The sequence below is a fragment of the Poecilia formosa genome, unplaced genomic scaffold (genome assembly GCF_000485575.1).
Source record: "Poecilia formosa unplaced genomic scaffold, Poecilia_formosa-5.1.2 Scaffold261, whole genome shotgun sequence".
NCBI classification, from domain to species: domain Eukaryota; kingdom Metazoa; phylum Chordata; class Actinopteri; order Cyprinodontiformes; family Poeciliidae; genus Poecilia; species Poecilia formosa.
In genome coordinates, this window is record NW_006800200.1 from 676387 (window position 1) to 689879 (window position 13493).

Here is a 13493-nt window from a genome sequence, read left to right on the forward strand (position 1 = left end):
ATTTAGAACACAATAAAGAAGTTTTGAAAACAAAATAAGAGCTGATTTTACTTTGTGTACTCACTGTATTCACCAAATATAAGCGAAAATGCTACCCAGAGGTTGACAAGTCAGTATTTTACATTCACCAGGCCTGGATTTAGGAAGATGTAGGCCCCTTGGACAAAACCGGTTTGGATACCCTTTTGTCTTTTACTCTTACACAAACTGTTTACACTGATAGTTAGATGCAAACTTAAATGTTTTTAGTTCTTGTTGTTCACATAAGCTATTTGCAATAAATGATGCATCATTCATAGATCTATAAATGTTGTCTTCATCCATAGAAAAAGCAGTACCTTAAGTGTTAAAGTAACTATTTGAGACTGCACATGGAGATTTAACACAGTCACTGAAATTCACCAAAACAAAAGAAAGGAGTGGAGCTGAAGTCTGATTTAGGTATTTGTCACATAATAGTTTTTAAATGGTTTCAAGTAATTAAATTCCACAAAAATCAAAAAATTAAAACATGCCCCTGTGATATAGGCATTTCAACATCCAACCATTAAAATAACTCCTATGATGCCATTGCTATTGCCCAAACCCAGTCTGCAATGTTTGCCTAAAGGACCTGCAAACATTTTTAATTTCAGAGTGACCAAAACCATAGACATAATAAATAGTCTTTTGTAGACTTTTTAGAAGAAAGAGAGAGAGAGAGAGAGAGAGAGAGNAGAGAGAGAGAGAGAGAGAGCATCTAATTCTCTTAGTGTTCTCTTTACTGGTTTAAAACTGCAATTAGTAAGGTACACGAGGCATCTAGCACCAAATCACAGGCTCCTTTTTTGTAAAAAATTAGCTGGATTTCTCTTTTAAATCTTGTTTTAAAACTGATCTTGCAAAGACATTGATGTTATCATATCAGGAGCAATAATTTTTTTAAGTCTTTAAGTCTCAACCATCCCCTTTCCATCCTGGGCAACTGCCTATATGGGCCATATTATAAACTGTTTGGAAACTTCTTTATTATGGTGGAGAATGGGTATGAGGGGGCACCAGGACAGTGTGGTAGACTAAGAAAATCTCTTCGAAATGACCACAAATCATTATTAAGATGGTCTCTCAAATTATATTTGTAAAACACATTATCAGATTTAGGACATCACAGTTAGACACAGAGCTCAAGCTGTTTTTATGGTGCTGATTCATGTAAATATATGCAAACAAATCTGTTAAGAATTGGTTCATTTGAATAAGACAGTAAATGACGTCATAGTGACATTTATATTGAAAGGGATCTTTTCCTATGCGGAAGTGATTTGAATAACGTGATTACACTCACTAGCACGACGCTTGACCTCGTGCTCTGTGTCCGGGTTGTGGCGTGAATCGCAAATCTTTGGACTTTTGAAGTTAATTCAATCAAAAAGAAGTTAGTTTTATCACCAATCCCAGTGTGTACAGAAGTCTTCTTGCGGTTTTCAAACAAAGTATAGACAATACAATGAAAAATAAAAGTAATTTAACTCCATTCTGCTCTAATTTCCTTATTTAGTCAAATTCAACCTGATGGAAAAAAAACAAACAAACAAACAAACTGTTTTTGGTGATACTGCCTTGATCAACAAATGAATGCATTCATGCATCACGTGTGGAGGCACTGGCCCTGACTGAGTCCTACTCATGATTCAGTCAGTGGAGATGAAGTTACACACCTAACACAAAGACGTCTCACATCAAGTGGGCGTGGACGCAGAACAGGTGAGTGGAGAAGATCTCCAACAGGAAGTTGCTACAGGTGGATTGCGCTGCTTTGCTCTAAGCGAAAACAAGGTGAGTTAAGGACGGGATTTAGGGGAAACACAAACTATGTGTTAGGTTCTTGATAAAACCACAACCATGTCAGTTTTAGAACAAAAAGCTAATTAATCTGACCTGATTGTTCCTCCGTTTCTGCGCGTTACGAGCTGTAATAACAGTATCACTATTTGCTAACGTCATATTGATTGAAGCTGTCGAGTATGATTTTCATCCCGCAGGGTAGACAAAGAGAAAGACACCAATACTCTAAGCAACATAAAACAAAAACAAAACAGATTACTATTTTTAAAAATGCACTCAGAGAGAAATGCATTGAACCTGGGGCCACGTTTTGTGGTTTGATGAAAGTAAAATTTAGTCGTTTCATTATAATGACCACGTTTGGAGAAGTTCCAAGCCTGACAATACCATCTCACTTGTGAAGTACGGAGGTGGCCGTATCATCCTGTGGGGCTATTTTGCTGCAGGAGAAACCGATGCACTTCAGAAAAATGACATTAAAGCAACATCTCTGGATATCAGAGAAGTAGTTAAAGTTACATCACAAGTTGGTGTTTCAAATAAGCAATGACCAACATACCAGCAAATTCATGACAAAGTGGATTCAGGTCAACAAAATCAGTTTTTTTGGGACGTCTACCACAAAACCTCGTCTGTGTTAGACCAGAAAAGAAGTGAGCAAAGTGGCCTACAACACTAACTCGGTTTCTTTATTTCTGTAAGAAAGAAGAGGTCAATAATCCACCAAACCTTGGTCACATAAGGATATAGCCAAACTATAAAGTTTAAAGTCAATGCTTCACAAAATCCAGGGACATCTCTTGTCATTATGCTGGCATCAGGCAAATAAATCTTTTTTGGTAATCCTACCTGACCCGATCCAGAAAACATTTAGACTTATTGTAAATTAGTGAGGAAAAAATGTTAAAGTTTTTATACATTTGGTTTTAACTGTAGATTCATTCATCCATCCATCTTCTTACACACTTGTCCCTAGTAGGGTCGGGAGGGCGGTGCCTCTCTCCAGCGAGATATTTCGGGCGAGAGGCGGTGCACACCCTGGACAGGTCGCCAGTCTGTGGCAGGGCTTTGACTGTAGATATTCCACCTCGCTGCTTTGCTGCTTGTTGTGTCTTGCAAGCTTCTTCTTTGTGCACAAGCCGACCATCCACTCCGTTTATTGGAGTCTGTAATAGGATTCATGTCCATAATCTTCTTCAGCAGGTAAAAGGAGATGCCAGACAGGGGAAGACACCATCAGAGGAGTGATGTGTCCGCAGAGTACAAGAGCAGGGATTACTCACACAGGGGACAGCACTCTCTGTACGATACCCAGAGACGCAGCCAAAACCCAGGAGGCGTGGAGGAGTGGTTCAGCAGTGACAGAAGAACCAAAGAGAACAGAAAGAGAGACGTGACAACGGGTCATAAGGGGTCAGCTGCATACATTGCTCATGAAAGGCCCTCAACACTGTAAGAAAACTTGATGAAGGCTTGACTTTTTTTTTTGTTTTACATCGCAGTGAAGGTCATGGTACATCTCTAAATAAAATGGTGTTGTCTTTGAAGGCCCAGAGAAACATCAGTGTATCACCATGAGGTTTATCAACAACAGCACAGAGAAGCCGTGTACAATTTAAGGTACATGCTGACCTCTAGAGGTAAGTATGTTCCCTTTGAGGTTCTTCTGTGATGCTCAAGCTTGTTACAGTTCAATATTTCTGTATATTACTGTGTAGTAATTCATTCATTCATTACAAAACTGTAATGAATGATGCCCCACATTATTGTGTTACTTTTCAGTATGTTTACATTTAATATTTACAGAATGTTCTTAAATGCAGACTCCTAAACTGCATCAAAACTGATTAGATTTTCATTGGATTTCAGAGTTCTCTAAGACAAAGTCAGATTTTCCAGTGAGGCAAAGATCTTTCGTCAGAGAAAAGATCTGGAAATCTGACATTTTTGCTGTAAATGTATTAACTTTTGAAGCCACACGGAGGTCGGAGTCAAAACTGTGATCTCGCTGCTCTCTGTTGCATGTCTTTCAGGCATCTGCCAGCTCATGGAGATCTCTGTGAATCTCCTTATCATAATCTGCGCCGGAGTGCCGTACAGCAACAACGGGGGCTACCGCGACCTGGCCAGCCTCGGAGGAATCTACGCTTATTACTTTGGAGGTGCCAGCGCCTTCACTGGAGCCGATGCAGACAGAGTCAAGGAGCTGGACCGCCTCTTCCACCAGCTCAAGCGGCCTCCGTATGTCTATGCAATGGCCTGCGGTGGGATTTTGATGGCATACGCCTGTGTCATGTTTGGCCTGGGGGTCTTCAGGGTCTCCTACCGCTGGCCCATTGCGCTGCTTGTGGAGGCCGTTGTGAATTTTCTGATTGGTTTAGGTTACATTGCTGGGTTGGCTTTCTACTTTATTAAAATACAGGAAACCTACCAAAACCCCATCTGTCAGGAGAGGGAGCAGATGTACAAGAGCAAAGGACACAAGGGCTTTGAGTGCAGCTTTAATGGTGCAGACATCGCAGGAGGATTGTTTGGAGTGGCAGGGTCTTTTGTTTTCATCTTTGGTGGGGTGCTGGCAGTCAGAGCCTTCAGATCAATGCGAGAGCAGAAGAATGAAAGAACAAACGAGGACAATTATTTTTAAGCATGCTTTTCTTACTCATATTAGAGAAAATGTTTAACAGATTGGAAGGGATTTCCATTAAGTCTTTTTATGTACTAAATTTCTTGATATAAGTTGGAATACTTTTTTTATTCTTGATGTTCTTTTCTTATTTTTTTTGTAAATGTCATAATAAACAGCCAGATGAGTGTACATACAATTTCATTTTTTGGCATGTAAAAAGAGGTAATTGAAAAACAACTTAGAGTCACCCTAACCCTAAACGGATAAAATACTTTTTAGGAATATTAGGATTGCTTCTCTTTTGACATAAAACAACCTTTTTAACCTCATCTTGAAATCTTAACAATGCAAAGAGCTACTCTGGTGGTTTGAAAATATTTACACAAGAAGTTTTATGTGTAGCTTTGTTGATTTGATTCACATTTATAACAGTGAGTCTTTAAATCTTTGGTAGACTGAAGGTTGCAATTCTAAGCTTCTCCAGTAGGTGGCATGTACTTTATGAACCTAAGCAATAAAAACATGCAGAAATCTAAAGCCTAGTTACATGTGGCTTGTAGAGACAAAAGCCTTTAACTTAAGCTAACAGATACATTAGATGTGTGAGGTTAAACTGCTAAACCACTGTTTGTACAGCAAATATATATATATTTTTTTTGTCTAAAATGTGTGTTTTGGTGATAAACTCAATTATAAATTGATATATAAGCACAAGAATACACATATACAAACCATCCTGCCCTTTTATTCCTTATGTTTTAGACATTTGATATTTGTCTTCAAATAGACATTTTTGACTGACTCGTGTAGAGCAACTAAAAATGATCATAAAACATGGTCATCAAAATGAAGCTGGACAAAACCATTCACAGTAAAAAGTTTTATTGCTACTTGGCTTAAAGTTAATTGAAACCCCCCCCCCAAAAAATCATTAAAAACTGAAAATAATAATAGCAGCATCTGAAATAAAAAAAAATGATTATCTTTTATTTCACAGAAGGTTCATATGAGCATAAGTCTCTGAAAAACAGCAAAAGTGCTCTTTGTTAGCTCCATTCCTAAACAATGTTATTGTTTATTACTCAACATAAATTTTTAGCAGCAATCAGCATGCTAGAAAAAAATATATTGGATATGCTTCATTTTATACAAATAAACCATATTTTGTATATACATGTTTCTCAGTTGACTTTGTGTTTAGCACATGCTTCCAGTATGAAATACAGTTACAGTTAGCACCCTCAATGGTGCCCTAACGAGTGACAGTTTTCTGAGGAATCCCTATAGTTTTCAATTCTGTAGCAAGAGGGTAATAGAAATTTGCATGATACAATGAAGTACAAAAATAAACATCAAGCTTCTTGGCATCGAGAAAATAAAAATAAAAATCAAGCATTTAAAAAAAAAACAATCTGCAGAAAGGAAACATGACATTAGACAGTGGCTACTTTGGTCACGTGTTATACAGTTGGAGCGCCTCTGATCGGTTTCGTTCACAGTTCACACAGAGTTACAGTCAAACCATTGGTCACACAGGCATGCATGCACTTCACACTACACAGAAACACAGATACTTCTGCAAGCTTGTTTAGATGTGCAAAGAGGAAGTACTACTCCAAATGAACGAATCACGAGAAAAAACCATGCAGTCTGCTTTAATGTGAATTCACTCTTCTTAGAAATGTTTAAGGAGTATTGTGCCAAGTGTTTTGAACCAAAGCACATTCTTCAACAGCTCCCTCTTCCTGTTTCTGTGCATCCAGTTCCAGACAGATTTCAGTGCACAACAACTGCCTCATCAAAAATAAGACATACTTGAAGCTGATGTCAAAAATGGGTTTAGTTAGTTTGGAGAACACTACAGAGAAATGTCATATTCATTTTTGGACCGGCAACAAACCACAAAAGACAGCAGGTCAAATGGACGGGGCAGACTCACAAAAAAAATGCTCAGTGAGACATATAAACACAACCCCGACGACATCATACACACGCACAGCACTCGATATTAAGACATTTTAAGTGACAGGACTTAATGTGGTTTCGGGCGGCAAAGTGTCAGTCTCATCACATTTATATTTACACTTGACATGTTGCATATTTTACAAGAGAACTCAAAAGATCACACCATTTTGTGAAACCTCTGGGAAAGTTCAAGCTCTCCTCTGTTGACTCGCACAATCATAATCTGTCTCAGAATGTCTGCAGCGTCCGCGAACGTCTCGCTGACTTCGGGCCAGACGCCAGATGCATCGTGGACGTCGGAACCACAGAGACCCACGTGTTTGGCAGCTCAGACACAGGTCGATAAAGTGACAAGAATTCATTATTAGCTTTAGCAAAGTGCTCTGTAGGTAAAATCTGTACTTTTTATAACTTTAGAAAAATAATTCAAGGGCTTTGATAATATGCATGATACAATTTGAAGCTATACTTTTTTTGTATTATATTTTAGGGAGATTTTGATATAGAGAAAACAAACAAGCTCAACATTTTTTGATCAAGTCTTAGCCATGAATATAAGCAACAGAATATGTTCAGTCTGATTTGTGAAAATGATAAAAAATAAGTTAAAGACAGCATAAAAATGATGTGTGATTGCAAGGAAACAGACACAAACAAGCTTTGTAAATAAATGTGACAAGCACAACAAAAACTACCGTTCGTTTGGTGATATTACTTTCGACTACCTTCCGCTTTACTGTCAGTGGTTTCCTTTACAAGAAATGTTGTGTGTGACTGAGGGACCTGTTGTTAAACTGTTAAACATTAAGTGTAACACACGTGACAGCAGATTTAATTCTTTTTTTGTACAAAGTGCTCATAGCAGAGTTACTTTAGTTGAAGGTACAACAACTTGGCAAGCAGGAAACTGAGGATTCCTCACACTTAAGGCCTACACATGCTCTGGAAAACAGAAAAAAATAAAAAATAAAAATCACCCCAGGACCGACGTTCTTGTAGTTTGTCCTTGAAACAGCATCTGGCAAGGACTTTTTTTCTTACATATGCAAAAGAAACTAATTTCTCAGATTTTTCGTTTTATAGTATGAGCTGGCCTTTAAAGATGATTCTTAGGAAAACAGAATAGAGACGGACAACTCAAAGGACTTCTCCTTTTAAAGAGTGCTTAGAGGAGATTTAAGGCAAAAACATTATAGTTCCAGCTGAAAACACGTGAAATTCCAAAACTACTGAAATTGGGGTCAAAGTAGAAGGAAAATTGTGAAACTAACACAATAATAACCGCCAACAGCAAACATTGGACTACATCTAACCACAGAAGTCCAGCTGAACACGTTGGAGGCATTCGGAGCTGGATAAAGTGAGGTTTCTAGGGCAGTACGATACCGAGTTTCCCCTAATAATTTAGGTATCATAAATACAGTTACCCATGGGTACAGCAACCTCAGGATTTTCTGGCACTGAAGGTAAATATCATCATAAATAAAAATCTTTTATTCCACTAGCAAATATCAAACAGAAAATGGAGAAATCCAACCTCCAGCTTAGTGCATCTATCCTGTGGAGTCAAATACCGTAAGAAATAATTGCTTTATGCAAAACTACCAGGGCGACACTTAATGGCAACCCCGGCAATTCTTACACCTAACTGAGACTTGTTAAATCCATATGTAGCTCTTTTTTTAAAGTAGATCAGAGTTACTAGATTTAACTAGTAGTCTTTTACTTCTTAAGTAATAATATTTTGAAGTTAGGCTTCTACTGAATGTAGTGTGAAGTCAGTACTTTGGGGTCCTCTGGACTCGATAAAGGACCAGTTACCATTTACTAGGTGCCAATAACTGCTGAGGGCTCTGTGTGCACGATATTATCATGATACATGATGCTAAAGCTTTGAAGGGGGGAAGAAATGATTCTATATTCTGAGTGACCAACTTAATAAGAAGGTCCTTCTGGTGTCAAGTACCGCATATTTTTACGCTTGTATTTTTTGGTTGTGTTTTCTGACATCTAAAGACGCATTAACCAATGATTAAAAAAAAACAATACCTCACATAAATGTATGTAGAAAAAAAAAATAACAATTTCAAATGACATCTCGACAAACCTCTATTTCTAAGATTTAATCTTCAAAAATTTCTGAAAGCTTGGAATGAATACTTTGAACATTGTTCGAATTTTCTTTACCAAAGATATTTGTTCTGATTAATGTTGTTCAGGTAAAGTCAAGTGTCTGAGTTACAAGTTTCACATTCAGCTATGATTGATTTCTTACATTCAGCTTGTCCTGACAAATTTCCTCTCACCACAGTTTGGCAAAGCAGCATCCAAGTCCACTATTTGACAGAACAAGCAGAAAAATAGAGGGGGAAAAAAAATCAACGCATGGAGTAAATGTGAGAAAATGACAAGGAGATGACAAGTTTGTTCACAGCATCGCTGTATAACATGACTAATATCAGCAGCCTCAAATATTAATAAATAAGAATAATCTGTCTACACATAAAAAGAGACTTTAAATAAGAAGATAGATAAAACATCATTTTATACTCAACTGCCATCTGACTGATTTGTTCAAATCAATCAGAATGTGTTCAAAATGCCAAAACTCAAAAATATTTGTTCTTCTTCTCTGAAATGCAGCTTTTATGGAGATTCATCTTCACTGATTATTCTGCTGTCACTCCCACTTCAGCCCACCAGAGCTGAATATCTTCATGTCAAACGGCTCATAAGAGGTCCGCAGTGCACTCAAAGCTTTTCCCTCAAGAGTGTTTTCTACAATGATTCATCCAGTTTGTCAGATTCTAAACAAATAAAACCCAAATTAATAATTTGAACAACATAAAGGCAGTTATTCTTGTCTTTACATGTTGATGACATCTTAAGTTCTTTCGGTTCTTTTTTCTTTTTTTTTTTTAAAGTTGACTTCCAGATCTAGAGGTATGATATGTGACCTTTGGGTCAGGAATGAGATCTCTCTCTTTAAAAATCAAACAAAACACCATACTAATAAAAACCTTTAAAACGTACCTTTTGGGTAAAGAGATTAACCCTAGTTCCCTTTGCGTAAGAGAGGAGAGTCGTATCTGCTAGCATTATCCCACAAGAAAACTTTCACTGAAGAGACGTGGAAACTATAGCATCGTTTTCTGCTTAAACGTCACGAACTTGTGGTTGAAAAGTTAATGGTGAAAAGACATCCACTTGAAAACGTTTGAATGTAGTTGGAAGTTGTTTGGGGTTGAGCAAAGCTGGACTTTTTTTTAGGCTGAATTCTGATGGGATTATGGGATTAAAAACTCAAGTTTTCAACATATTTGTCTGCGCTAAATAAGGACAACAACGGGCCAAGCTTCAGTAGCCGTAAGAAAGGTGTCCATGGACATCGAGTGTTCACAAAGACCGTGTCCTGTCTGAATATAACTGAAACAAACTCTCATCCCAACTCCTAACCTGGATGCGTTGAGCTCTCTGATGTGTCGTCCGTTTTAGGCACTTTTTCAAGCTTCGGCACGAATCGATCTCTGCAGGACCTGAGACACCTTTGGGTTCCTGGTGGGGAGACTGACCACAATCTTTTCTGTATCCATCAGATTGCTTAACTTTCCAAGTAAAGGGAAATGCTGTTGACATGTTGGACGTGTGGAAATCTTGTTCAGCCCTATTGTGGCGGATACTCAGAGCATGTTCTGCTTATCTCTCTTTAATGGCACAGTATCAGTTTTTAACAGAGTTCTAAAGGCTTTTCTTGTCTTCTCAACATTTTTTTCAAATGGCGACTTCTTCCAACTAAACCAGCTGTAGGAGACAGTCCTACATCTCAAGAATGGCACAATCCAAACTGAAGCCAAACGGCCGTCTCAGCGTCCTAGAGGGCGGTATCGTAGACTTCCTGCTGCAGGACGGGAGCGAGGCCCGGCCCTGGAACTAAGGTGGAGGCAAATGCAGGAGGGTGTGGTTGATCCCACGGTGGATCTTTCACCGGGGTTGGCGGTGTGGAGATGCCTGAGACAAGAAGGCTCTGGCCTTTCAGCTGCTCTCTGACCTCCTGCTCAAGACCGGGGGGCACAATTAGCTGGTCCTCCGGGTCCTGCTGAGCCGGGGCCGTGAAGTAGCCTGATTTTTTCTTTGGCGCCTCCAGGGCAACCTCAATGATATTATGACTGTCTTCCGGGGCCACCACAGAACCATTGGACAGTTTCTTACCGAACAGGCTGGAGGTGGAAGGTGACTTCTTGAGGTCTCCGTTCTCTCTACCACATACGGCCAGCAGACAGCCGTTTGTAGCAGAAACCACCACGCTGTTCTGTCTGCGCATTTTACCGTTTCGATTTTCCAGATTCAGCTCCTTCGGGCTCTCGGGGGCCCCCGGCCGGAGCTGGAAAGCACAGCAGTGAATGTCTACCTCCACCTCCAACTTGCTACCGTTAGAGATGACACCCTCAAGTGGAGCTTCGTCATCGCTGTCCAAGCCGTTGTCAGACTGGTTGCTTGAGAAAGTGGCACTGGAGGGCTGGCGCTGGAAAACACCGGGGTGAGTTCTCGTCGGAGCTGGACCCTGCACCATGATCCCGCAGAGCGCAGGAGCCGGGTGGAGGCTGCAGCGCCTCTCTGGGCGAGACGCAGGGCCAGAGGACGGGTGCTCATCCGAAGCGGTGGACCCTGCCTCGCTGCCCACCTCCGAGGCCGACGTCTCGCTGCTGAACTCGGTGCCAATGCCGCTGCTAGACGAGATGTTTCCTGGATCACTGGGGCATGGAGTCACGGACACCGGCACAGGGGCCGGGGTCGGACCCCGCAGTTCATCGTTCAACACCGGCGGCTCACAAGTGCAGCTGTCCTCACTGACACGCAGCGACACCACCGCAGCTCCGATGTTGTCCTTGCAGCCGTAGCTCTGGGCAAGGGAGCACAGTTTCTTGGCGGCGGCATGTGGATCCCGCACGGCCTGCACGGTGTACACGGCCTCCTGATAGGACACGCGCTCGAAAAGGGCCCGGTTCCCCAGGATCAGGAACTCATCCTTGGCACAGAGCGGCTCAGTGCACACCCAGGGCTTTGGAAGCACCCAAGGAGACAGATAGGAACAGCCCAATAGGCGAGAGCAGCACGTCACTCCACTCACTTTGTTGTCCTAGAAAAGAGATGGTGCCAAAGAAACGTTGCGTAGCATCTTTACACATAGAATCTATGTCTATCACATTTTAGCGTGAGCATTACCTCTGTTATAATGGCTTTATTGACTTTAACCCTCTCCATCTCTTCTGTGGAGTTCTCCAAGCTGAAAACCTTAGAGAGCTGGACAGGCCGTCCATCACGGCACAGAATGGCCTGGCATGTACCGACGTTAGCCACAGTTAGGCTGAAGCCGCTCCCGGGCTCCGACGTCTCACGGTGAATGTAGCACAACAAGGCAGACGCACCGAGTTTCTGTCCGGCCATGCCAAGTTTCCTGTTCAGCAGGAAAGAAACTAGAAATAAAGTGTTCTGATAAACAGCAAACACAATAAACAGATTGCTTGTCTTACCTGTGTGAGGTGAGAAAGGTGTTGCACATGTACACTGTGTCGACACAGGAGTGCTGGAGTTCTTCGCAAAGCACGTCTCCCATGGTGCACTGCAGGAGGCGCGGCACTTCCTCGTTGCGGTCGCCATCGAAGATCCCGTAACAACCTTCGCCACCGTCTCCAAAACGGTCCACGGCAAGCACGGAAACACACAACCTGTTCCACACAAGCAGATTCACCTCATCAAAACAGTGACACAGTGACTCCGTAAACTTCAGACATTTGGCAGTAACTCTCCTTGTTCTAAAACTGGACAAAAAAAGAAAAAATACGAGTCAATAAAGATAAAAATTACAAAAAAAGGAGTGACTCCTTGATAAAAAGAAAATTAGAACTTATTTTATAAATTTTGTTCAGTGTCGTACATTATATCCAATGCACCAAATCAGGAATCGATTTATATTTTGGTACTTCACAAGAGAAAAACGATAAAGCTCGACAAATACAGACTTAATGAGGAGCAACAATATTTGCATCTGCACTCGCGTCCTTCACTAAAGCAGATTTAGTTGTATAATTTATTTAGTTTCTGTTATGATAAATGAAGTCTACAAAAAGTAATTGCCTGTCCTTCCCTGCAAATAAAACAAATCTTGGAAAAGCAAAAGAAGAACACACTTATTTCTTTGGCCTCTCATCTCGGAGTAACCGTGCTTCCAGAGAGTCGAGGAGCCCAGGGAGTCTCCGGGCATCGCGGCAGATTTCTGGTCTAATTTCAGCGTGGTAATGTGGCTGCAGGGGGAGAAAAGGAGAAAATAACAGGAAACGCTGCAGAACAAGGTGTGTAATGAATGCATAAAAAAATTTGTTTGGAGTTTCGCTTTATTTCTTTGTGTTGCTTTTTTGTTTTACTCTTCAAATGTGTGATTTCTGAGAAATGTCCCTTCCTCATTTTTTCATTTTCCAGAACCGTTACCCATTTTGGTTTTACGTTTTTGCGCCTCAAGGCTGCAGAATCCAAAGTGTTTAATTTCAGGCTTTTAAAACGGGGAAAATGCCGCTGGCCGCTCCGGATGCCGTGACTCACCTGAACAGATTGAGGGTTTTGTGTTCCAGCGTCAGGCTGCTGTTGCCCGTCAAGTCCAGCTCTTGCAGTGTGGCAGGCAGAGAGTCGGGTAGCTGGATCTCAGTCAGCTCATTGCAGCTTAGATCTACAAGCTGCGCGTAAAAAAACATTCAAAAGCACATGTGAGCTGGAGCACACTGAGGACGACCATCTGAAATCTGAAATGGTAAAAGCAACAGAGGAAACGGGTCTGACCTTGATCTCAGGCAGGTTGAGGATTTCTGGGAAGACGGTTATTTGATTCGAGTGTGCGATGAGAGTGTGCAGCCGCTTACAGCTGGACACCGTGGAGGGGATCGTCTTCAGCTTGTTCCCACTTAAATTTAGCTCCTCCAGCAGTTCCAGTTTACTCAGCTTACTGGAAACAGGAGAAATACACAATCAAATATAAACCATTGGTTGATCACAATTAATGGTGAAGACTTTTAAGTACTAGTAACAA

At 40.9% G+C, this 13493-nt stretch overlaps 2 protein-coding genes across 4 annotated transcripts in view; one reads left to right on the forward strand and one right to left on the reverse strand.

The window, feature by feature from the left end:
- The first annotated feature begins 1336 nt into the window (after positions 1–1336).
- On the forward strand, positions 1337–6274 carry marveld3 (MARVEL domain containing 3). Of its 3 annotated transcripts, none has more exons than XM_007570453.2 (4): positions 1337–1815; positions 3025–3276; positions 3373–3464; positions 3858–6274. In XM_007570453.2, the coding sequence occupies exons 2-4, from the start codon at positions 3038–3040 to the stop codon at positions 4466–4468; spliced, it is 942 nt and encodes a 313-aa protein (XP_007570515.1). In that variant the 5' UTR covers positions 1337–1815; positions 3025–3037; the 3' UTR covers positions 4469–6274. The 3 variants fall into 3 exon arrangements, with proteins under 3 accessions (XP_007570515.1, XP_016536381.1, XP_007570517.1); XM_016680895.1 differs by having other exon boundaries at positions 1337–1743; positions 3028–3276; XM_007570455.2 differs by having other exon boundaries at positions 1742–1815; positions 3028–3276.
- Positions 6275–7739: 1465 nt separating this feature from the next.
- The window catches only part of phlpp2 (PH domain and leucine rich repeat protein phosphatase 2), a 35764-nt gene continuing 30010 nt past the window's right edge, over positions 7740–13493 (reverse strand). The window contains exons 14-19 of the mRNA XM_016680892.1: positions 13247–13409; positions 13013–13143; positions 12604–12717; positions 11947–12141; positions 11639–11870; positions 7740–11552 (exon numbers count right to left, since the gene is read on the reverse strand). Of these exons, the coding sequence (XP_016536378.1) occupies positions 10287–11552; positions 11639–11870; positions 11947–12141; positions 12604–12717; positions 13013–13143; positions 13247–13409 (2101 nt within the window). The 3' untranslated portion in view covers positions 7740–10286. The remainder of the gene's footprint in view (positions 11553–11638; positions 11871–11946; positions 12142–12603; positions 12718–13012; positions 13144–13246; positions 13410–13493) is intronic.

What these genes read in the sequence shown, in the direction of transcription:
- marveld3 (XM_007570453.2), top strand. Translation starts at nt 3,038, where the DNA reads ATGCCAGACAGGGGAAGACACCATCAGAGGAGTGATGTGTCCGCAGAG. An exon ending in CATGAAAGGCCCTCAACACT is followed by an intron (nt 3,277 to 3,372) that starts GTAAGAAAACTT and finishes TTGTCTTTGAAG; the next exon opens with GCCCAGAGAAACATCAGTGT. An exon ending in GTACATGCTGACCTCTAGAG is followed by an intron (nt 3,465 to 3,857) that starts GTAAGTATGTTC and finishes CATGTCTTTCAG; the next exon opens with GCATCTGCCAGCTCATGGAG.